The following is a 25,671-nucleotide window of genomic DNA, read 5'->3' as shown; positions in this document are numbered from 1 at the left end:
CTCTAATAAATAGTTATAAAATAACCCTCTGTTCTGAAGAGTAGTTAAAGCTACAGGCTTAGACAAATTGAAACTTGCATTCATATTCTGTAAATCCTCCGTAGCATCCACACAATTTTACTTACCTACAATGCTGTTGTATTTAACATTGAATTAAGTTCAAGTATGTTTAGATTTGCGTCTATTTTCAGGAATACTTAGAATTTTCTTTCTTTCTCTTATTATTTTATTTCGGTTTTGAATGTTTTCATGATTGCATCATCCAATTCTAGTGTGAATGCACATCAGCATTCCAAGTTTACAAAGATATAAATTTTATATAGTTTCTTGTTTGTGAAATTTTTTTACATTTAGTTAACTGTGTAAAAATTTTTCAGGTTAACTTCACCGTAGACGAGATCCGGGATATGATGAACCGGAAACGGAACATACGTAATATGTCCGTTATTGCCCATGTAGATCATGGAAAATCAACTTTAACTGATTCGCTTGTTTCTAAGGCTGGAATTATAAATCCATTATGAGCATAGAAAAAGTCCCTCTTACTCCTTATGTTTATTAAAATGCCTATATAATATACAGTATATATAGGGCTATATATATTTTTAAATTTATCCAATAATATATAAAAATATTCACATTTTTTGACAGCAGCAAAAAAAATTTAATACATTTACACATCAATATTGTGTGCGCGTTGAGCAATATTCGTCATTGCACAACACACACAAAACACTGCGATTGCGCAATGGCTATTGCGACACGTTGCTACAAATAATTTTAAACTTAAGAAATATTTCTATATTATTTCAAACTTTTACTCCTATTATTCAGAAAGTAAATAATACAATTAACACGATTTACTTAAAGGTTCGATTTAGTTAATGCGCGTTAGAAAATCCACCGGTTCGAGGTTATAAACCTCGTTTCTAAAGTGACTGTTGACGTCACTCACTCCTTTCTGACTTCGGTCGCCATTATAGTAGGTAACGATTTTGGAAGTTGAAGGGAGAAAAGAGAACACCGGTAAAACAAAATGGTAAGATACATCGCTTTTCAATCCACCTAAATCCTTAAATGCTGGATTGTTTTGTTTAATTTAAATCTATAGTTTATAAACATTTATTAATTGAAGCTGGTTTATTTTGTAATTTCTCATAACATATCGTTTGAGAGATAAGCCTGATGTTCGCCATTTTGTTAGTGTTAAAATAACTAATATAGAGCTTTTATATGTTTTCATTTTCGAATTAAATGATATTAAAACGTTATTACGTATCCGCAGATGCTTAATTTCTTTTCTTTTTTTTCCGCGAAATGTTATAAAATAGTGCAGGCTGATCCAATCAATATTTCAACTTAAATACCATTTTGCTGGATGATCGAATGTCCTATGTAAAAATTAAATAAATTAACTCGTTTCTGGTCCAGATTCTACAGTTTTATTACTGAAAATATATTGATTTTAATGAAAGTGTTTAATTAAAATAATTTCTTTTGTGATTGATAAGTCTAATTAAATTTTTGAAAATGTTTATAGGGTTTCTCATTGATAAATGGGTGTCTGTATGTATGTATTTGCATGTAAAAATGTAAGGTTTCTTTATACTGGATGGTATGTAATCTGTAACACAGTGAAGCATGTAATTTACTGTATAAATTAGTACATGCAAATTTTAATAATGTTTGAACTGTATACAAGCTGTGTTTAAAAATTATACATGTTTTGTTTATACTCGTACGTGGAAGATATCCAGCAAACATCGTGGACTCTTATCAGCGAATTTGAGACGTTGACCTTTCTTAACGTTTGTAAAATTGGTAGAGAGTATTTAAAACGATTTAACCATGCAAATCATTGTAATAAAATCTTTGTAGTTGATTCTATACGCTTCCCCTCTAAACAATTGCACAAACAGGAAGTAGTAGCTGTACTTCTTTGAAGTAATGTGAAAAATTTGATTATTGTTACATACCAAGAATGGCAGACTTTTTGGTCTCGTGTAGTGAGTGTAATTATCAGTAAAAATGTTTGTGTGCCAAATTATATTAGACTTTAAATGATACCAAATTTGATTAAAATGTAAAAAACATTATAAGGCTAATTGAAAGAAGAATGGTTGGAAAATAAACCAAAAGGATTATTGAAAAGACAGGTTATATATCATTTCTCTTGATGTGCCACCCATTATATACTATATATATATACAGGTGTGAAGCTACTTAAGATGGCTGCTGTTGTTAAAGACTGGCAATTTCCACTTTAAGTTGTTGTGGCATTTAGAATGGTGAGTGGAGTTTGGAAGTGCTGGAAATAAAATTTGTGATAACTGCCACGAATGGCAAAAGTATTTGTAAAATTTGTATATCATCATCTACGTTATAATATTGGCAACAATTTTATCATTTCTGAGTAAAAATTTCACTTATACAAAGTGTTTACAAACCACAAATCATCAAAAGTAGAGCTGTTTCCTTTGTAAGCATAAATTGCTTAGTGACTTTCAGCAGTTTTACTAGGCAATGCACCTTATGTTTGAGGGGGAGATATAAATACCAAATTGAATTCAAGTGGGGAATGAAAATTAATTGTACAAAATTTATGAAACTTAAATGATGTATTCAGATTTTTTTGTCTTTGGTTCTGTTTAAATGACAGTGTAAATGGTTAAAACTGTGTCTTTATTTCCATTTAAAATATATTCGTGTATGTAAGAATTTGCAATCACTACTAAGATTTTAGTTGCTTAAATTTATATGAAGCCATTTAGTATGTAAAGCATATTCCTGAATGATCAGAATGAAGTGTAGAAGCATTTATGGGAAGTATTTAAATTAAATTTGTTTAAAAAATGAACTTGGTTTCTACTTCAGAAGCAGCCTGCTATTGTATTGTTATAAAATACCTGACGAGACTAGGTAATATCGGCCAACAAAAAATCACCTCCAAGGTAGAAACGTGTTTAATGTACTTGTGTAATTTCAAAGTGAATAATTTGGCCAATAATCTTTTAAAAAGCTTGCAGGTGTTTGCTATTGCATTATACGAGGAATGTTCCAGGTGTTTTGATAAATTTTTATTTCATTACAATACAAAGTTTATAATGATTGTACTAATTTATTTTAGAAACAATGAATCTAGTTAGATCTAAGAAAGTGTGTAGTTTGTTGTGAAATAATCCAATACTCAGGATTAGATTGTGCATCACATTTGAAGTTTTAATTTTACTAATATGAGAGCTTAGTGTGTCTTTAATGAAACTTCAGAGCGAGTATAAATTTATCAAATGTTTTTCATTAAACTGACGTAAATTTTTTTAAAAAAAAATATTGGCATTAAGAAAGTTAGTTATTGAATGATGATAATTAATTCTCAAGACTCCAAAATATCTATGGAAGTAGTTTCTAGGGTAGAAACAGTTTTCAATAAGCCTGTATATAGTGACTTCAAATATCATTACAAGTAACCCCGTATAACACGGCACTTCTATAGCGCAGATTCACTCTAACACGGTTTGAGAATTGGTACCATCCCCTGTATAACACGGTACTTTTATAGCACGGATTCACTCTGACATGGTTTGAGAAATGGGTAAAACCCTCGTACAACATGAAATGTAATAAATTTTTACATAAGTACTAATAGTTCACGAAAATTATTATTTTCGTGAACTATTAGTACTTAAGTGTGTAAATTTTCTTTTCTCGTCTCCATACACATGGTCCTTTTAACTAGAAGCAAGCAATCTAAAATTACATACACTTTTTGCAAAAGATAAAGCATGAATCTGAAAATAATGCAGAAAAATGCTCAGAGGATAACGATAACTTGCCAAAAATAAAANACCATTATGGTATGTTATATATAAATAATAAATAAGAATTTGTCAGGAACAACTTGAAGGTTACTAATGTAAAAAAATCATTGTAAAAAGTAACGTCTTAAAGAAATGTTAATGTTGCTCACCAAAATAACCTAACTTAACTATTTGTAAATGAACAATGGAAAGTGTCAGTTTCTATCTTAAAAAATACATACACTTTTATTTATGTTAATTAGGCAAGAAGGACAATTTGTTCAAAATTCATTTCTAACTCTTCATTCTGCTAAGCGATTATCTTTGCTTAACACTTCAATATTAACTCTACTCTATATTTATTACAAGCAGAGACTAAGAAAACAAACTAAAAGATGAAAAATATAGTTAAAACACAATTATTATCTATTCAAACTAAAATTTGCGGTTATTAAAATAATTTAACTTTATTTTGTTGGTATTAACGAAGGGATTTATGCAACCTGCTTGTACACACCATATGAAACTCATGCAAAAGTTTAATCATTTATTGATAACTAGTAATCAAATGTTATTACTTACCTGAAATGAAATGTTTCGGACAAACTCTTATATTGGTATTCACTTTATCCGTATTGAAATTGTTCCGGTTAATTCTTCAGAGCCATGCAAATTGCCTTTGTCGTGAAAGCTCCTCAGTTTGGGGTCGTTGATAACAAATAATGCCGAAAATTAAAAACAAAAAATGACGTTCTTTTGTTCTCGAGTGAACTAGCATTACACCCAATTACACAACAATTCGCCATAGTGATATTCGCGACGAATAAACAACACAACATCTCCGGCTAAAGCGCACGTAAACACAAATAAACCGTAAACCACAAAGATGGCGCCGAACAATTTTATAATATTAATATCAGTTAATCCATTTTATATTATTTCTTATGAGAAAATCTTCTTCGATTTTAGAACAAATTGGTTTTAGGAACGAATTAAGTTCGAAAACAGAGTTTAGACTGTACATAATAGAACATTTAGCATATTAAAAATAAAGAGGAAATCGCTAATAATGTACAGTAAACAATCGATAACAAGAAAACATTGTTTTTAGAAGCATTGTTTCAACGAGTATTATTAACTATTAAGAGAATGGATAGCAACGTAATTCATCCTCGGCATGAAAACAGCAAGAATATGTCATCCATATACAGTACTTTCAATATTGATTATAAATTTGATCGTCATCTTAAAACTATTAAATTGTGATTCGGAAGACGAAATTTTCCATTTAGAAAATGCGTAGGAATTCGTAAGTTCGAATTATTTTATATTATCTCGAATGTGTTCGTTTACTTTTTAAGATTTTAATATTTATAGAGCCATTTGAAACCATATTCTGGTGCCTGTTAAAAGTACTGTACATCACATCCCAAGCAATAAAAGTGAGAGGAGCCATCATTTTCATCACTTCTAGTGGATTATGTGTATATATATATATATGAGAATGTTTGNTTATAAATAATATGTAGCCAATGCGCCAAATGAATTTTTTTACGCAAAACTAAAAAAAGGATAGCCAAATTTGGCGCAAAGTAGTCAAATCTTGCAGCGCTGAAAGGAATATTAAATAAAGGTAGAGTTGGGATTCAAAGGATTATAGACCTAAATTCAGGGAATGGAGAGAGAGGCCAAAAGATAAAAAGAAGTGAGAAAGGTTAAATACACCTGTTATGCAAATATTGGTTCTTAATTTTTCAACCTTTCTCACTTCTTTTTATCTTTTGGCCTTTCTCTTCTTTCCCTGAATTTGGGGCTATAATTCTGAGTCACGACTCCAGCTTTATTTAGTATTCCTTCCTCATTCACACATTTCAAATATTTGAAAATATTTCCTTTCTATTAAAAAATATGTATAAAGGTTTACAGCTTTCTGGAACCTCTTTTTTGAAGTTTATGCCGTTGAAATAAATAATAAAAAAAAATTGTTGGTTTTGTTTATACATTTATTGGGCCGCGGGTTGGACACCCCTGGTATAGACCATGGATTGGCATGCAGGAGGTCATTGAGAGCCGCATGCCAGTTTTTCATACATTGTAAGGAGCCTCACCATATTTTGATTTTTATTAACTTAACTAAAATGCAGATTATTTNAGAGTGGTCATAACAATTTTAAGACTTTCACAAAATATATTTATAATTGTGTAGTTGATTTTTCAATCCAGTAGATCGTCCGAACATAATGACTTACTTGATCTCACCTCTCCTCTGATTTTATCTCCCCACTAACTCAAACTCATTGCCCCAAACTTCCTACTGATACTGCTTCAAAAAATATAGTAAAACATTGCTGTAAAACAGAACTGTAAACTAATGTAGTAAAATTTTCATCAAAAGTTTCAATAGTTTTAAAAGCTTTTTCTTCTTATTTTCTGATGTGTTAACTCTATATTCTCTTTGGATTCTACTTTTTGATGACATTGCTTGTACAGTACTTAAGATAGTAAGGGAAAACTGTTGGAACTGCTCCAGGTATTAATTGTTTTTTTAGACTTAAAGCATCATAAATCATCAGATTTAATTAAAGTGTGGACTGCATACTGTGGAAGTATCACATGGGGTCCACAAACTTCCAATTTTTTCCTTAACATTAATTACATATCGAATTTTATAAAGAAATAAGTGTGTTCTGAAAATGGTTTTCAAGCACTTGTAGATTTTGTGTTGTTACAGCAAGTTAATATTACTTCAGAAGCATTCTGTATATGCATAAAAATGTCGATTAATTTCATTTGAAACAATATTACTAAAAGTCCAAACAGTTTCTAATTGTTACTAACGAAGGTAGGAATTACTTTTATGTAAAGTACTTTGTACGTATATAAACATATACACAAATGAATAATAACTATTTTAAAACTAAAAAATTTATCATTAAATAAAATGTTAGTCAAATATTAAATTTTCTTACTCATCAAGCCTCGAGATAACAACCACCCATTTTCTTTTTGTTTCGTAATTTTTAGGAAACCAACGAAACGAACTTTATTTGCATTAGTTTCCCCGATCGTCAGTTGCAAAAAAGGCACACAACAATGTATCACCTTCCAAATTAATAATTAATTAGCAGATTTTCAAACTATTCACTCACGTGAACTCGAGGACTCGGGACGTAAACACGACCTCTAGCGTCATGTTTTCGAAATTTGCCATAAACGCTTTTCTAAGCCAGATGGATGCACAGACTTCTGTAGTCTATTTATCGTTAGTTGGCACCTACTGTAAACAAACATTATGTCGGTATCAATCCGCATTGATCAATCACAATCGGAAGTGACCAGACACGTGTTGACCAGCAAAGCCCATTTTTCTGCACATGTTAAAGTAGATAGAGTGGTCATAACAATTTTAAGACTTTCACAAAATATATTTATAATTGTGTAGTTGATTTTTCAATCCAGTAGATCGTCCGAACATAATGACTTACTTGAACACTCCTTCCATACTTTATTCTCGGTATGCCCCGCATTAATTCATGTTTTGTTCAAATAATAGCGAGGTTGCGGTCGAAGTTTTCATCTTTAAAATGTGAACGTCAAACGTCGAGCGCCGCTATCTTGTAAGCTGCGCTCGACGTTCGACGTTCAGGTTTACAGATGAAAACTTCGTCCCCAGAAAACTTCGGTTTTCTGGGGACGAATGAGATATAACGCGGTTTCTAATTGATGGACGTAGATTTAAACCAATAAACAAAGGGGGGATGTCTTAGTTTGTTTACTGTAGCTACCGACTTAAGATAAATACACTATAGTGTAACGCAGGCCACAATCAGTTAGTTATTTTATTAAATTTTTCCGATAGATGGCGCTACATGTAATAGCATTTTAAATTTAAAAATTCTTTCTGCCTCTATTGCACACAATTTAAAGGAATTTCTAAAGTGTGTTAGATTGGTCACTCGGTGTGATAAACCCTTACGTATGATAACTTTCGTAGTTATATAAATCCTATCCTTCGCTCGGCCAGCACGGGCGAGGGATTCAGAAAAATTAAGGAGAGTCTTGATCGGCATATGTATTGTTCCAAAAATCATATACAGTCGAGCCTGCCTATCTCGAATCTAGAAAAAAATTCGAGATACTGTATAGAGATTCCTACACAATAAACAGTAATAGGTTTCATTGGAGGTTTGTATTTTATAAATATAATAGCAAGTACAATACATACCTGCATTTGGTAGAAGTAAAACATTTTTGACATGCCTTAAAAGAAATATCTTNAGAAAACATTGTTTAATTTATATTTTAATAAAGATATTTATCTTAATTATGAAAATATAGTAGCATGACTTAATTTTTGGAACCTAACCCTCCTTTTAGTACTAGTTCTTTGTTTCGCATAACACGGCAATGTTTTGGAATGTAACTACCGTGTTATACGGGGGTTACCTGTAATTTTAACTGCAATATGATTTTGTTAATGTGTATTTCATTCTCCATTGTCAGTGTCCAGGTGTAGTGGAATGCCATTAAATCGCTAATAGACCTAACATTCGCCGAAGTCACTAGCTTGTCAATTGAACCGAGATGGCTTTATTAAATTTTCACTAGTGGTTAATCGGGCAATAGCATTCATAAGTCTTGTTAAAATTTTGTGATAGGCATTTCAGTTATTCTAATCTTCAAAAGTATAAAGTTTTTTATTTAAAATAAAAATATTTTAGTAATTAGCAGTGCTAAAAAATTTTAGCACATAAATACTGTAAAATTACATGTTTTTAAAGTGCTTGCAACCATTTGCAAACTGGTTTCCCACTGCATTTCACATCGAGAATTATTAAATCCAGTTTAAGAAGTGTTTTTAACTTTTTTTTGTTTTAATACAATTTATATATTTTACTGAATTGCGATTGACATTATTATTATTTTCAAAGTACAATGTATTTAGATGAATATTTTGCAATATCTCAACTCATGTTTTTCTAATAATCCATTGTTATTGTTGTTTATCCTATAAATTGATAGAGTTATCATCTTTGGACACTTCTATTTAAGAAATATCTACTGTATCATGAGTCACAAAAGGAAGCAAAACAAAAAATAGTATCAGAAAACAATAGACATTTTACAGTTAATACTGAAAGATTACTGTGTTGCATTTCATTTTATTTATCTACATCTCATGGCTATTTTTCAGGTGTATTTGAAATATTTCATGTAAATTTTTTTAGATCATGTAGTAAATGTTTATTTTACTATAAAACAATATAGTTTCCTGTATTGATTCTATTTTCAAAATATGCATTAGTATACACACAATACTTAGGTCATTTTAAATTGTGACTACACATGTAGAGATAGGTGATCACATTGATATATGTATGGTGTGGTCAACAATTTTAATGAGTAGGTAGATTGGTAATGCACATTCTAAGAAGTTGCACTTAATTTTTGTAAGCATGCTACAATCATTTTAAATTGCTATTTATTTGCACATCTTAAGATGACCATTAATGTTTGTATAGATACAAAAGTCTGTATTTTCAAATTACATTAGAGCTGTTGTTGCAAGAGACCGGTTTTAAAAAACTTAAGCAGAAATGTAAATATTTGTTGAAGACTTAGAATATCACCATGTATTTATTGTTAGAGCTTACCTGAACATGTTTTTTGCAAGCATTGTTGCTAGTTAACTATAAGAAAACTGTAAAATCGTTTTCAAAGTAGCCAAAAATTCTGTGAACAATGAGATGAAATTTTGTGGCTTTCCTAATGTATTATAAAATTTTTAATAGTATACGGTTGAAAAACTTCAAGAAACCCATTTTCTAGTTGTAGACACTGATTTCTGTCTACTCGAGTGGGAAATTTTCTTAAATGAGAACGTTTTATACAGGAAAAACTAACTTTTGGGGAAACTCCTTAAGTTTTGTATTTTATAAATGGTTTCTTTTTCCAAGGAGTTAATAGTCACTTAGTTCATTAATTAACATTCCCAAATTATGAAATTATTACTGATATCAAAAAATGCTAAAATCTGCCATTGCAAAGCTTTTAAACAAGACTGAACAGAATTGATACCTGGTCAATTACCTTAAAAATTTAGATAAACTAGTTTTTGAGATGTTCTACAAATGTTCTTACATACTTCAACCAATACTAGTTTAATGTTACTAGTTTGTTTTTCGATATTAAAAAAAATTAAATATCCTCAGATCAGTGGTTTAAGGTCACATTAATGAACTGAGTTTTTACATTTGACAATGAAGCAATTTTAGATTTGCGTAAATGTTACAGGATCTTTCAAATAGTGACTTTTTCATTGATTGCTTTGCATACGTATGGCCAGTACCAATTATGATTGTTGGTAAATTTGTTACTTTCCCAGCTGAAGTTTGCTTTTCCATGTTATCAAATTTTTATTGGGTTTGTAGCCAAGAATTTTATTTGAAACTACTAATAATAAAATTTCCTATAAGATCCTATTACTAAATTTAGTAAATTTAATAGTTTACCTGTAGGAATATAATGCAAAATTAAAACTAGTTTTATAGTACAGTAATCCTGGAAATTTCTCTCAAAAACTCTACATTCCATAAAACTTGCGTCCTCTGAAAAGGAAGTGTGTGTGATTGATTTTTATCTCTAACTTAATGCTGGGATCAAAACTTATCATTTTTTTGACACTTTGATAGCATTAAAAAGTGTTAACAAAGAATGTAATTCTTTTTTTCAAGGTGCCACTGCAAAAAAAACAATGATGTGAACGTCACTAACTTGAAGGTATCTGCTGAGTAACCACTATTTTTTTTTTTTAATTAAAATTTAACTATGAATGAAGTCATCATTGGTATGTAATTAATACATATACAAATTTGCACATTTATTGCAATACCTTTATGAAAATTCCACTATTTAGATTAGCACCATTGCTATGCTGTAAAACTTGGCATTTTTGGTAACTTGTTGCCACAGTGTACATTGTCAAGTTTGCCAGACTACTGTCTACAAAAAGCAAATTGATTTTCAGAATCAAGTTATTTCTCTGATGCTAAAGATAAATTTGAAATAGTATGTTTTTGTGTTATCCTGCTTCACGATGAGGCAAATGAATTGGTTATGTTAGAATTAAATCAATGTTTTCATTTAAAGAATTTAATTTTATCTGTGGACTTTATAAACATTGTGATTATATTGTGGACTTTATAAACATTGTGTTATATGTGATTTATTTTAGAAATGGTTCATAGGTGCTGTTTCCATGAATGAAATATCTTTGTGCATGTTGAAGCAGTGATTGTGGACTTTTTTTTGCTTTTCAAATCTGGCCAGCAACTTCAGTGGAAGTTGCATTTAAATAGACTTGTAAGGTATCTGAATGCAAAGAAATTTATTGGATAATTTAACTATGATGAAGCTATTTTGATTGTTTGGATGCCTTTCCTGGACTGTCTTCCATTTATTGTCTAATGAACCTGGTCCATATAGGAAGATATGCGTTATAGCTTTGTCATACTTGGAATATAATATACAATCGACTTCCCCCTGTAGCACTGTTGATAATTCCGTTTTATATGAATTCCATGTTGTGCGAGTCACTTAGATTTTACAAATGTGTGTGCCAGGCTGTGAATGGCATATATATATCTTAGCATTAACTTTGTCATTGGTCAAATTTCTCTTAAAATTCTAAAGTACAACAACCTGTCATTGTACCTATCATCAACTTTTCTAAGAACTTCTCTCTCTGGTCTTGATTTTTTTTAACCTAATGAAATCTTGCAATAACATCCTTTGTCGTTGCAGTCTTATACAAGGAATCATGCCTTGTCTAAAAGAACAGCATTCTGTGATCTTTGACCTGCTAAGTGATCCTTATAAAGCTTGTAATTTCATCTGATTTTTCCTCATGGGATTCATTTAGCACAAGAACTTGTCTTCTGTTATTTAGCCCAGTTTATAATGGATAGTGTGGCTAACTGTAGAAACATTCGGGATACTTTCCTCACTATTCCACAACACATAATCACTCTTATTTGAGTAGTATTTAATTTTAGATAGTCAAACTGCTTTAGTTTGTCACAGACCAACTCCTGATTATATTACTAATTGTACCCACACTGATGAATTCACTTCCTATCTGAAGTATGTTCTGGGGCATCCTATCACTTTCATGTTTTGAAATTTTCCAGAATTCATGTTAAATTTTGAACCCATGTTTTTGATTGAGAGAGATCTGCTCTAATAAATAGTTATAAAATAACCCTCTGTTCTGAAGAGTAGTTAAAGCTACAGGCTTAGACAAATTGAAACTTGCATTCATATTCTGTAAATCCTCCGTAGCATCCACACAATTTTACTTACCTACAATGCTGTTGTATTTAACATTGAATTAAGTTCAAGTATGTTTAGATTTGCATCTATTTTCAGGAATACTTAGAATTTTCTTTCTTTCTCTTATTATTTTATTTCGGTTTTGAATGTTTTCATGATTGCATCATCCAATTCTAGTGTGAATGCACATCAGCATTCCAAGTTTACAAAGATATAAATTTTATATAGTTTCTTGTTTGTGAAATTTTTTTACATTTAGTTAACTGTGTAAAAATTTTTCAGGTTAACTTCACCGTAGACGAGATCCGGGATATGATGAACCGGAAACGGAACATACGTAATATGTCCGTTATTGCCCATGTAGATCATGGAAAATCAACTTTAACTGATTCGCTTGTTTCTAAGGCTGGAATTATTGCTGCTGCCAAAGCTGGTGAGATGAGATTCACTGATACAAGAAAAGACGAACAAGAAAGATGTATTACAATCAAATCTACGTAAGTAAAACATATGTTAACATTTAATCTTTATAAAAAATTTAAGAGCAAACCAGGTGTGCACAACACGTTTCCTGTCTTTTTTAATGTGGTTGGCTAATGTTAATACATTAATTTATTAGTAACTTTAACACAAGTTACTATGAGTAAAGACTAAAAAATGCAAAGTAACAACAAAGTGCATTGTTTGATACAAAGCAATTCTTTAGAAAAGTCTCATGAATATTTATCTGTTAACTTATTTTAGTACATGGGGCATAGCGTGTAATTTTATAGGTTTGTGTATGGATACATGTGTTCGCTATTAACATTGTACAGTAATTGCATTCATGTCAGATCAAGATCCTTGTGTTGTGCACCTCTGGTTTACATTATATGCTAATTCCTCTTATCTTGGCACTCCTTTACCATTGAAAGGTAAAGTATGTGAATGCAATGAGGAGTAAATTAAATGAAAAAGTCTTCGGAGTTACAGATGTCATTCTGTATTTCTTCCTCTAATTTTTCGACAAATTTAGCATAATTTTATTTTCTAATGGATAACTTAAATTTGTTTTAAACACTAAATTTTAGCAATTGTTATTGTTGAAGTAGCTTCATTACAGTTTGTTAGAAATAAATTTTACAGGAAAAGTAATTCAGTAAAATCTGCTTTAAATGGAAAATCTTGAAAAGGGGTGATTTGTTATATAAAATGCTATAAACTGGAAGACTTTTGGGAACAAGTTATATAACATCCTGAGGAAAGTGGAATCTTTTTTGGCATTACAATGAAATTAGTTAAAATATAATTCTGTAATTCAGATTATGACCCACTTGTTCAGTCTTTTCCTTCCCCTTTCAGAATGTATTCTTAACTGGAAAGTTGTGCAGCACAACATTACTATTTCTGCCCAACACTAGAAGATGGTTAATAAATATTAATCCTTTGTAAAATAAACTTTTTGCAATGTAAAATTTCAGCCAGTGCTGTTGCATTTCATTTTAAGTACATTTTACTGTAATAATCCTTATAATAATATGTGAAAGTAATGTTATGATGTTTCAATGACAATCTTGTCATTGGAACATCTTGTATTGAACCACATGAAGTGTGGATTAAAGACTTGTTAAAATAAACTTCAGAATATCAAATTAAGTAAAAACCATTTTGTTTTTTCCCCCACATTATGCGAATGTAGCAAAAAATAGGTAATTTAACATTCATGTACTAACTCTTGAATACAAATGTGCCAGTGTGAGCACATTTTTTGAAAAAGTGCCATAAAGTTAGGTTAGAATTCATTCCTATTTACAGTGTGTAATAATATCTAAATTGTGTTGGGTGGGGATTTTAAAAAAAAAAATTAATACTCAAATTGCTTTCCAGAATTTGTATGGAGAAATTAGTCCATTATGTGGGAGTGGTGCAATATTTATAGTTATTTAATAGTGTATATTCACAGGAATTAGTAATTTAAAACTGCAATTGATAAGATTTTCCAGAGAAAATGTGCAGTGTAAAAATTTATTATATCTTTGATGTGACATTTCTATCAAAACTGTAGGATTTAAGATAGAGATTCAAAATAAGTGTAATAAATTATGTATTTAAAATTAAAATACAGTAAAAATTTATTACAGGGAGATTGATATGTGAAATTACTGAAGGTGCTTATATGTTGACCATAATTCAAATTCTATTGCATATTCAGCTTTGAATCAAGTATTTTGTTGGTTTAGATGAATAAAATATTTATAATAGAATTTTGTATTATTAACCCTCATTGCCACCATTGTTAGAATAAAAACCACGTGTCTACTTTGACGTTGCAAAAAAGACTTCTCTTTATTGGAGGAATTTTGGTGTAAAAGGTAGAGACATGCTCTACTCTTTTCAGTTATGTTTCAGCCAAAATTTCAGAAAAATTTTTACGCTTTTCGTTTTATGCTAGAATTTACGTGTGAAGAGAATACTCATAACTTCAATATCATTGATGTCCCACTGTCCTTGAAATCAAATTCAGACAGTGCACTTCATGATGTAACGGGGGAAGAATTAAATGTATTTATCTCCTAGTTTATATGTTCCTATTGAACACTACTCACTCGTCATACTGACCCAATTGAGACAACATAGATCATGATGGTATAGACCAGGGATGTCCAACCTTTTTGTTTCTCTGGGCCACATTGGAAGAATTCATGGAGTTCTGGGTCACAAGTATATTGTGGCCCAATCATTAAATATATAAGTATATTTAAGTATTTACATGTCTAGATTATAGTAATAAGTAGTAAAACTTTACCACAAAAAAGGATATTTTAAAAAATTACTTCACAGACGGTTTTAATTTCTGCTTAGAAATAAATTTATTTATTATAAAGGAGACAGACAAAAATTTCTTTGAAAAATACAAATATTTGTTTTCTTTGAGTCTTTAATTAATAAAAAAAACAACGAAACACCATTTTAAAGTGCATTTTTGTTCAACTAAAATATTTATAAATAATATGTAGCCAATGCGCCAAATAATTTTTTTTACGCAACACTAAAAAAGGATAGCCAAATTTGGCGCAAAGTAGTCAAATCTTGCAGCGCTGAAAGGAATATTAAATAAAGGTAGAGTTGGGATTCAAAGGATTATAGACCTAAATTCAGGGAATGGAGAGAGAGGCCAAAAGATAAAAAGAAGTGAGAAAGGTTAAATACACCTGTTATGCAAATATTGGTTCTTAATTTTTCAACCTTTCTCACTTCTTTTTATCTTTTGGCCTTTCTCTTCTTTCCCTGAATTTGGGGCTATAATTCTGAGTCACGACTCCAGCTTTATTTAGTATTCCTTCCTCATTCACACATTTCAAATATTTGAAAATACAGTAGAGCGTCGATTTTCCGAATCAATTGGGGACTGGGGTTGTCCGGATAACTGATTTACGTACGAAAAAATAGTTTAACGTATCCGATTTTGAAATTTTTCTCTGTTGCGTGTCACTTCGCGTTGAATTTTCGTCGATGTTAAGCCTAACAAAGACTATTGTATCGTTAAAAATTATTTTTTTATTTTGTACAAACAAAATAAATATATTGAAAAATATAAAAATAATAAAAAATTATACTTCAGATGTTAATTTAGTATCAAAAACGTAAAATATTTGAGTAGCCGAAGACATAGCCAAAGATTGAAGCGCCACGGCACTGGCGAAAATTTAAATTCGCTGACTGGAATTCTTTCGGATGATTGACTTTCGGAAAATCGATGCTGTACTGTATTTCCTTTCTATTAAAAAATATGTATAAAGGTTTACAGCTTTCTGGAACCTCTTTTTTGAAGTTTATGCTGTTGAAATAAATAATAAAAAAAAATTGTTGGTTTTGTTTATACATTTATTGGGCCGTGGGTTGGACACCCCTGGTATAGACCATGGATTGGCATGCAGGAAGTCATTGAGAGCCGCATGCCAGTTTTTCATACATTGTAAGGAGCCTCACCATATTTTGATTTTTATTAACTTAACTAAAATGCAGATTATTTGTGGAGTACTTGTATACAAGTTTAAAGTAATGTATAAAGCATATAAGAAGAAAAGGTTAAATGAAATTTATAAAAATAGATTCTGAAATAAAAGTATAGCTGGATTTCAATGGGAACCATGTTTGCCCTCCTCCATAGGTATAAACATTTCTACCATTTGCATCCCAGAGTTGGAACTCTACCAAAAATTCAATAGCCTTCAGAAAAGGTTTCCTTGGTATCTTTTCTGAGAAATGCAGATCTTGATATTCTTTTGCTTCCTTAAATGAGATGAGGCGAATTCTAAATTAAAATAGTTGGCAACGATAGTTGCGTAACTTTCCCGGCTGGAGTTTTTATTTTAAAAAATCTTTATATTATTAAACAAAAAATAAATTGTGCTGTGTTATCAGATTTTGTTATAAAAACATTTTATATTTTTAATTACTATAAAATGTCAAAAAACTTAATTTTGAGGGTAGGAGTGAGTTTTATAAAAGAGAGTAAATGTTAATAACTAATAAAATCTTAAGTCCTACTTAAGATTTTATTAGTTATTAACATTTACTCTCTCTTATAAAACTCACTTGCAATACATGACCCCCCCTCTATCTCCCCACCCTCTCAACCTTTCACCACCAAAATTTAACAGCATGAATGCCCCTCATAAAAGTTACTGTGCCAAATTTTGTTTTTTAATCTTTAACTCATCCTGAGATATTGAGTGAACAATTTGTTGTGTGTGTATATGTACATACATTTTTTTTAACTTTACTTTTTTGAATTCTGGTCTTAAAACATGGAGATTGTAAAAAAAACGGGTCAAATTTGGGACAATTTCTATACTGTCTCTTGTTATGTATACATAACGGCTGGGAAAGTGATATAGCAGTGTCAATGATATGAAGTAGTGCCATTTACTCAGCAATCCAACTTTTGGTTATTATAATAATAAAAATTAATAACCTTAATTAAGAATATTAACAACAATGTAACAATAAATAAAAAATATTACACTGTGACTGTCCAGCTAAATGCTAGCAAAGGCATAAACAATTTGCACTTAAAAACGAATAGCTAGCAATCATTGAAATTTTGTGATTCAGTCATTAGATACTGGAATGATTGTTGTCTTCATGCTTTTCATTTGTGTCACCTGTATAAAGCAAAATTATTTAAACCTTGAAAATGGGTTGTGTTGCGCACATTGTTGTTTTTCTGGTAAAATTCTGTTTTCAAATGCCCACTTTACTATTTTAAAAAATGGAGTTGAATCCAAGTCTAGAAACAATCCATACTAGATTTATGTAAAAATGTCTTTATTTTTGGAAATGTTTATAATTAAATTTCTTACAGAATAGTACTTAAATGTAAGGATATTTTTGATAAAATAGTGTAAATACAGCAAGCACTTGCTTAACACCATTAATAGGTTCTTGGAAACTGACATTTAAATGAAACAATATACAACAAAATGAGTTTTCCATTAGCTAATTAAAATAAACAAAATATAATCCAATTGAATTTTTGCAACCTCCAGCATTTAATCCCCACCTCATAGAATCAATTTTACTGCTTATACAAAAAATTCAACAGTTGTACAAATACATTTGTGATTATTTACATTTCCTTGATGCTAAGGAAAGACTTGCTATAAATGTCATTACTACTGAAATATAGGTTAAGCACAATTAGCTGAATTAAATAAAGGTTAGTGCTTGAATATTTGCCTTTTATAGTAGTTGATTGTATTGCTTGTATAATTTTTGCATGCCCACTTAATTGTTCAAATTTCTAAAAATATGTAATTAATCGTCACTTTACAGGGCAGTTTCAATGTATTTTGAATTGGGCGAAAAAGATTTAACATTTATTAAAGAAGAAACACAAAAGGAGAAGGACATTAAAGGTTTTTTAATCAATTTGATTGATTCTCCGGGTCACGTAGATTTTTCATCAGAAGTAACTGCCGCTTTACGTGTAACTGATGGTGCTTTGGTTGTTGTTGATTGTGTGAGTGGTAAGTAAAATATTATCTATAATAAAATTAATGAGTGCACAATTTCTGGTGTTGACGTCAAATTCTCGTTTTAACAGGTGTGTGTGTACAAACCGAGACTGTGCTTAGACAGGCTATTGCTGAACGTATTAAACCCGTACTTTTTATGAATAAAATGGACCTTGCTCTGTTAACTCTCCAGCTTGAAAAAGAAGACTTGTATCAAACTTTCCAACGTATTGTAGAAAATGTTAATGTCATCATTGCAACTTACAATGATGAAACTGGACCCATGGGAGATGTCAAGGTTAGCATTTTTCTGGTTAGCAGTAATGTCGATGTAACATTATGTAAAATTGGAACTTTATTTTAGGTTGATCCATCTAAAGGAAGTGTAGGATTTGGTTCTGGTTTACATGGTTGGGCATTCACTCTTAAACAATTTGCCGAAATCTATGCCGAGAAATTTAAGATTGATGTTGAGAAATTGATGAACAGATTGTGGGGAGAAAACTTCTACAATCCTAAATTAAAGAAGTGGTCTAAGAAATGTGATGAAGGTTACAACAGAGCTTTTTGCATGTTTGTTTTAGATCCAATTTATAAAATTTTTGATGCAATCATGAACTATAAGAAAGAGGAAACTGCAAGGCTGCTTGAGAAGTTGAATGTAGTTTTAAAAGGAGATGATAAAGACAAGGAAGGAAAAGCCCTGTTGAAGGTAATTTTAGTATTATATTCCAAACTTGCTTAAAACCTGTATGATAGTATTAATTACTATTATAGAAAATAGTAAATGTGTGATCATATATTTTGATAAGCTTTGGATAATACAATTTCTCAATTTAAAATTTCCAGGTTGTGATGAGAACTTGGTTACCAGCTGGAGATGCTCTTCTTCAGATGATAGCAATTCATTTGCCGTCACCCGTGACGGCACAACGCTACCGTATGGAAATGTTGTACGAAGGTCCTCACGATGACGAAGCAGCCGTTGGTATGTTTGTTTGTTTTTTTTTTTTTTTTTCTTTTTATATATTTTTATGAGACAATTTTAAATCTGATGTATTTAACTGTGCAGCAATCAAAAATTGTGATGCTAACGGACCACTCATGATGTACGTATCAAAAATGGTTCCGACATCTGATAAGGGAAGATTTTATGCTTTCGGTCGTGTTTTCTCTGGTACTGTTTCTTCGGGACAGAAGGTCAGAATTATGGGACCTAACTACACACCAGGAAAGAAAGATGACTTAGCAGAAAAAGCTATTCAAAGGTTTGTTCCAAAAGATTTGTAACTTCTACCACTTGTTTCCCTATCCAAAAATTTTATATTCAAATAACTTTCAGTACTGAAAAATGTTTTTCATTTTAATTTAGAACTGTTCTTATGATGGGTCGTAATACAGAGCCCATTGAAGATGTTCCATCTGGTAACATTTGTGGTTTAGTTGGTGTAGATCAATTTCTTGTAAAAACTGGCACAATAACAACTTACAAAGAGGCTCATAACATGAGAGTTATGAAATTTAGCGTCAGCCCAGTTGTGCGTGTAGCTGTAGAACCACAAAATCCATCAGATCTTCCAAAGTTGGTTGAAGGTTTGAAGAGATTAGCAAAATCTGATCCTATGGTTCAGGTAAGTCTTCTTTGTCAGTTCCTGGATGTTAAGAAGAGAACTTTTTTGATGTTTTATTATTTCTCTTAGTGTATAATTGAAGAATCTGGAGAACACATTGTTGCTGGTGCCGGAGAGTTACATCTTGAAATTTGCTTGAAAGACTTGGAAGAGGATCATGCTTGTATTCCACTCAAAAAAACTGATCCAGTTGTATCTTACCGAGAAAGTGTATTAGAAGAATCTAGTATAACCTGTCTGTCTAAATCTCCTAATAAGCACAACCGTCTGTATATGAAAGCTATGCCTATGCCTGATGGTCTTCCAGAGGACATAGATAAGGTAATAATGAATTTTTTTAATTAAGAAAACATCTATGTGATTGATTATAAACTTTATTCTTAACTTTAGGGCACTGTCAATCCAAGAGATGATTTTAAGGCTCGAGCTCGCTATTTATCAGATAAATATGAATGGGATGCTACCGAAGCACGTAAAATCTGGTGTTTTGGTCCAGAAGGAACAGGTCCTAATCTCCTAGTAGATGTAACTAAAGGTGTTCAATATTTAAATGAAATCAAAGATAGTGTTGTTGCTGGTTTCCAATGGGCTACTAAAGAGGTGAGATTTAAAGCTTAAGATTTTTTTTGTTCAATTAAAATATATTTATTTTTAACTAAAATATATATTTTAGAGTGCACTATGTGAAGAGAATATGCGGGGTGTAAGATTCAACATCTATGATGTCACGCTTCATGCAGACGCTATACATCGTGGTGGTGGCCAGATTATTCCAACTGCTCGTAGATGTCTTTATGCTTGTGCACTTACAGCCTCCCCACGCATTATGGAACCAATTTATTTAGTAGAAATTCAGGTGAGTGTCTTCACTTTCTGTGCGAATATTGTAAAATGTAGTGCTAACATCTAGCTGTCGTTAGTGTCCCGAAAATGCCGTCGGTGGTATCTACGGCGTTTTGAATCGCAGAAGAGGTCACGTATTTGAAGAGTGCCAAGTTGCAGGAACTCCTATGTTCATTGTAAAAGCTTATTTGCCAGTAAATGAATCATTTGGTAAGTATCATTACTCAATACTGGTAAATTCTTGATTTGGTATTTTAATTATGTAATTATTTTCTAGGTTTTACTGCCGATCTCCGTTCCAATACCGGCGGACAGGCATTCCCTCAATGTGTATTTGACCACTGGCAGATCTTGCCCGGAGATCCAATGGACGGAAAGTCTCGCCCATACCAAATTGTCATGGACACAAGAAAAAGAAAAGGTCTAAAAGAGGCTCTTCCCGATCTTGACCAGTACTTGGATAAACTATAAATTATGTGAAGCTTAGACCAACATGCTGTTAGCCCGTTTTGTTGATTGAGGCATTTTTGGCCTGGGAAGATTATATATATATATATTATTGAAAGATGTGGTTTACCACAAGCAGCAGCATGGCCTACTTTACAAGCATTGAGCTGCACTGTGTATAGTCCAAGTACTGTGAATAAAAAAAAAAAGTTAAACTGCATCATGAATTGCTGCAATTCAGAGATAATCTCATTTCTTTGAGGTCATTTTTTTTCATCTAAAGTGGGAAGTAAAAGTATCAACTAATGAAATTATAATTGCCACCTAATTTTGTTTTTTCTTTACACACTTAATTTTGAGATTAAAGTTTATAATTTTAATTAGTTAAAAGTTGATTGTCCTAAAAACAATTTTTGGGTGGCTAACCTTTTATTTTTCTAACATTTGAAAAACAAATCAAAGAATAAACTTAACAAAAATAACTTTGTCATTCAAAAAGCCATAACTTTCTATTTCCTATTTACTCCACTATAAAAAGGACTTAATTATCTTGGAAAATACTTTGTCATTAAAAGGTCCTAAACATTATACGGTACTTAAATTGCAGCAAGAAGTATATAGTAGTTTACGAGCATTGAAAATTTATGGATTATTTTTAAAACTACTTTATTAGGTATGTTGCTGTGTTAAAAGTGGAGTCACATCATTAACATTTACTCAACATTATCATTTTCTATCTTAAACCTAAATATGGTTTGTGTAGTTGCAGAACAATTATCTAATTTAGTGAAAAGATATTCGTCACTTGGTCAGACTTAAAACTATGAGGAGGGCATACAGACAAGTTTTCCAACTGGTATCCTAGTTATAAATTTTGACCATCTTGATAGAATATTAGTGGTTCATTAAGTTATATTAAGAATGTTTAAGCTCATACATAACAGTAAAAAACTGCAGCACGTGAGTAAACACTGGTCTAGATGGATAATTACGCGTAATTCCATCCATATTGTCAATACAACGAGTCTACGTACGCAAGCAATTTAAATATTGACAAATTGCGATTTTGAACACCAATATTTTCCGTGGGAGATTCGCAAATCTGAAGTTGATAAGTGTTTTCGAACAGGCTGCTGCTAACTGGCACCATGTTTTATTCGCAGTAAATCATTTAAATTGTCGCAAATACATTTAAAAAGTGCGATAAAGCAGCCATACCAATGTCCACTAGCGCTTGTGTCGGGGTATGCAAAAGCAACAAAAAATTTTAAACATCCTTGTGTCTTGTCCAGTGCTGCCGTTTCTAGGGTAAAACTACCCTGTGGTCTGATGCTATTACCCATCGCCGGAAAAAGTTTTAGCCTATTTTTAGTTATAGGGGACTTTTAGGATGGAACAACAGAAGCTAGAGAAATAAAGCAGATTGGCGCTAGGTATAAGGGTGTCAATTTTAAAGGATTTTTCTTTGAAGTTTAACATGCCTGTAATTTTGTGAGAGCGCGAGATTTAGGCACTTTGAGGCCCTAAGCTAAACTTTGTGTGATGTCACAACCCTTCTAAAATTGTGAAGTCAGTCATGAAAAGAAACATTTACACTTTTGTGTAGTATTTAGTATATTGTTGGTTTGTAAAAAGTATTTTATTACAAAATTTCGACTTTCTTTTTTGTAGAAATTTTTGAACTCTGGCCCTAAGCCACAGCTTAAGCCTGGTACTCACATGCGGCAATGGACGACGGAACTGCAACCGTTTCCGCACGTGAGTACCAAGCTTTACGTAGCTTGTAAATCCGACCCTGGCGGGACACGTCGAAGCTGGTGTCTTTTTAACACACCACAAATGTGTAGAATGATCTCGTTCATTTGTTTCGATAATACCACAAAATGACATGTTGCAATAGCAATAATTGTTCTATAAAATTTATTGATAAACAGCTACAAGAAGCATATATCATATCGGACAGTAATACATGAATAATTTGACGTTGATTAGTTAGTTACAAGCGACCCAGATAAAGTAGCCATTTTGTAAAAATGCAGCGCCTATAGTTGGTGAAAAACGCGAAATGGTAAAAACTAGAGTTTCTTATTTCCCTGTCTTTTGCTTGCCCCAGGATTCTGGAATAGAATTAAGATTTTAAAAAGCAAAGATGGTCAATACTCCAATCAGTCGATCTGGTTCTTATTTAACTAATGAAAAGCCCTGCTACCAAGAATGCCCTTTCCGATTCAATTCATGTGGGTGGAATCGTCTTTAATGCATTTATGAGAGACTGGTGTTGTGTGTTTTCACCCGTAGCCTAGAAGATTTCTAGTTCGTTTTCAATATTGTAGTACTTATTTTGCTCTAGTATTCTTGATTTGTCTACCTCGGCTGCTTTAATAGAAACATCAAGCTTATAGCCCGATAATTCGGCAGTTGTTCGTCTTTAATAATCAGGTTTATGAAGAAAAACATACTTGCAGAATTCGTACTCGTTTGTATTCTTGCCCAATTTGCACAACCTGGTGTTACGCAGTTATCGAAGCTACCGGTCATGGTTAAAAATTAAGACAGCGTAAGCACAATTATTCCAGATATTACAGGTTCTGACAAGTAAAGAATTTTCAGAGTCCTGCCACAAATAAGCTACTCATTGATTATTGACCATTTGTGACATGCCATAACGAGGAAAGATTTAAAAAAACTAATAAGTAGGTTTTTAAAATTAATAAATACAAATGCATTCTGACAATTTTTGAGTTAATTATACTTCCTATTTGTAAAATTTCCTCAACCTTAAAACAAGTAAAACGGCAAAGCCGTATTTGGGATACACTACGAAATTATTATTTTATTTTGCACAAACAATATACAGTTTAACCCGATTATAATATCGGATGTAACGACAACCTTAATATAACGTCTTTAGTGGGTGGCTAAAATCTACGTGGCACATTCTACCTTGTCCGTGAAGTCCACGTTTTTTGTTCTGCTGGTAAAAATTGAGAAATGACCCAGGCAAATAATTTACTTAATTTGAATCGGCTACGCGATATTTACAATAGTATCGAGATGATATATAAATCCAAGATCGGCTCGGTGTCGAATAGAAAGGTTAACTAAATGAAGTTAAAAGATGTTTCTCTTCGTTAGGGCAAAGTGAGGTCAAAGGGTGAAGGTCACGCGGTGGCGCCCTCTGCCCTACACGTCAAATTTTTATCGGTCCCACGATTTTACTATACTAGATAATGTTAAAAAAACTACTTGTGACGACATAAAACAGTTTTAACGTCATATTTGAAGTATTCCCAAATTTACAAAATTAGATTACAAATTTTATTTAACATAGAAGAAACTACGTGTTCGGTCCTAAGGTCAGAGTTCACTTCTTAAGGCTGCTATACACCATGGGTTAATCCTTTGAGACTGCCTGTCCTTGAGGAACTTCCGAATTTCCTATCGCCCAAAAACGAAGAAAACCTCTCAGCAGAGGGTGGGGCAGCTTGCCCCGGGCGCCACTGGCAGAGGGGAGCCTAATGGTTTCCAAGAATAACAAAATTTGTTTCTGGAGGGGGAGGGGCGCCAATATAGTGTCGCGGCCCGGGTGCAGTTACGTTCGCTACGTCATTGTGTTTATTATTACGCCAGTGATGTTTATTGGCAACAAATTCTATTAAAACTCGCGGGAAAAAGTATGCATAGAAGTCTATGGTGTAAATAGTAGTAGTAGTGGTTTGGGTAGCACTAATCACAAAATTGATTTTTCATACGAATAATTTTTTAATGGAATTATTTCATATCACAAAATTAATTTTTCAAGAGAAATCTTGGGCTATAGATTATGTTAAAAAGCATCAATTATCAGCGAAAGACAATGGCAAGTCGATTTTACTACCAAAAAAATTCATGGATTAAATTTTATAGACGAATATATATTAATAATTCTCAACCACATCCGATATTAGTACAAATTGTAAACATTATTATCGCAAATTAATTTTATAATTTAATAATTTAAAAGAATTTATTAAACTTTGTCTTATTTTAAGTCGTCATATTTTAATTTACTTGGATATTAAAACAATAAATTTTTGAAAATGTAAAAGAAAATGATATAGAGTATCGAGATGTTTTATGAAAACGGAAGAAATGAATTGAGAAGTTTTCTAAATATTAAAATTATTTATAATTTTGATTTACTCGAGAAATTTTTGATCCGAAAATAATTTATAACCTGAAAAATTAATTTTTTAGGTTGTAAATAATAAAAGTTAATAAGGTTATAGAAAATAATTCTTCCAAACATTCACGAGACATTGTTCTCACACACGTTTAGGTCGGCCTACGCAATCTGACACTGTGCCAGGAAAATCAAATGGTTTTTCAATTCTACTCGGGTGGTCGATACAGGTCGCCGAAGCTGTTAAATTGTCCCCCATAAACTACCAAAAATTATAAAGGTCAGGCATGCATGATTACTCCTTTGAGAATTAACCTGAAGAATATGGCCGATTCTACTCGGGTGGTCGGTACAGTTTGCCGAAACTGTTAAATTTTCCCCCCTACACATCTAGGAATGACTCAAAATCAGGCATGCATGGTTACTCCTTTGAGGATTAACCCATGGTGTATAGCAGCCTT

The 25,671-nt window shown here is 31.7% G+C and overlaps 1 protein-coding gene across 2 annotated transcripts; it reads left to right on the top strand.

The window, feature by feature from the left end:
• The first annotated feature begins 356 nt into the window (after nucleotides 1-356).
• On the top strand, nucleotides 357-21,284 carry LOC111634167 (elongation factor 2). 2 transcript variants are annotated; one of them, XM_023378873.1, is made up of 13 exons: nucleotides 357-500; nucleotides 12,534-12,625; nucleotides 17,946-18,139; nucleotides 18,217-18,425; nucleotides 18,492-18,839; nucleotides 18,977-19,115; nucleotides 19,200-19,395; nucleotides 19,500-19,758; nucleotides 19,828-20,079; nucleotides 20,149-20,358; nucleotides 20,432-20,614; nucleotides 20,679-20,811; nucleotides 20,879-21,284. In XM_023378873.1, the coding sequence occupies exons 1-13, from the start codon at nucleotides 408-410 to the stop codon at nucleotides 21,070-21,072; spliced, it is 2,502 nt and encodes an 833-aa protein (XP_023234641.1). In that variant the 5' UTR covers nucleotides 357-407; the 3' UTR covers nucleotides 21,073-21,284. The 2 variants fall into 2 exon arrangements, with proteins under 2 accessions (XP_023234641.1, XP_023234639.1); XM_023378871.1 differs by lacking the exon at nucleotides 357-500 and adding an exon at nucleotides 903-1,039 and having other exon boundaries at nucleotides 12,411-12,625.
• Nucleotides 21,285-25,671: the final 4,387 nt, after the last annotated feature.

The sequence above is a fragment of the Centruroides sculpturatus genome, unplaced genomic scaffold, assembly GCF_000671375.1.
Source record: "Centruroides sculpturatus isolate CEXI.00-Female unplaced genomic scaffold, Cexi_2.0 scaffold922, whole genome shotgun sequence".
Lineage (NCBI taxonomy): Eukaryota > Metazoa > Arthropoda > Arachnida > Scorpiones > Buthidae > Centruroides > Centruroides sculpturatus.
The sequence above is the reverse complement of the archived record's forward strand: the minus strand, read 5'-3'. Positions and strand labels throughout refer to the sequence as shown.

What these genes read in the sequence shown, in the direction of transcription:
- LOC111634167 (XM_023378871.1), top strand. An exon ending in TTCCAGAGGACATAGATAAG is followed by an intron (nt 20,080 to 20,148) that starts GTAATAATGAAT and finishes TCTTAACTTTAG; the next exon opens with GGCACTGTCAATCCAAGAGA. An exon ending in TTTATTTAGTAGAAATTCAG is followed by an intron (nt 20,615 to 20,678) that starts GTGAGTGTCTTC and finishes AGCTGTCGTTAG; the next exon opens with TGTCCCGAAAATGCCGTCGG.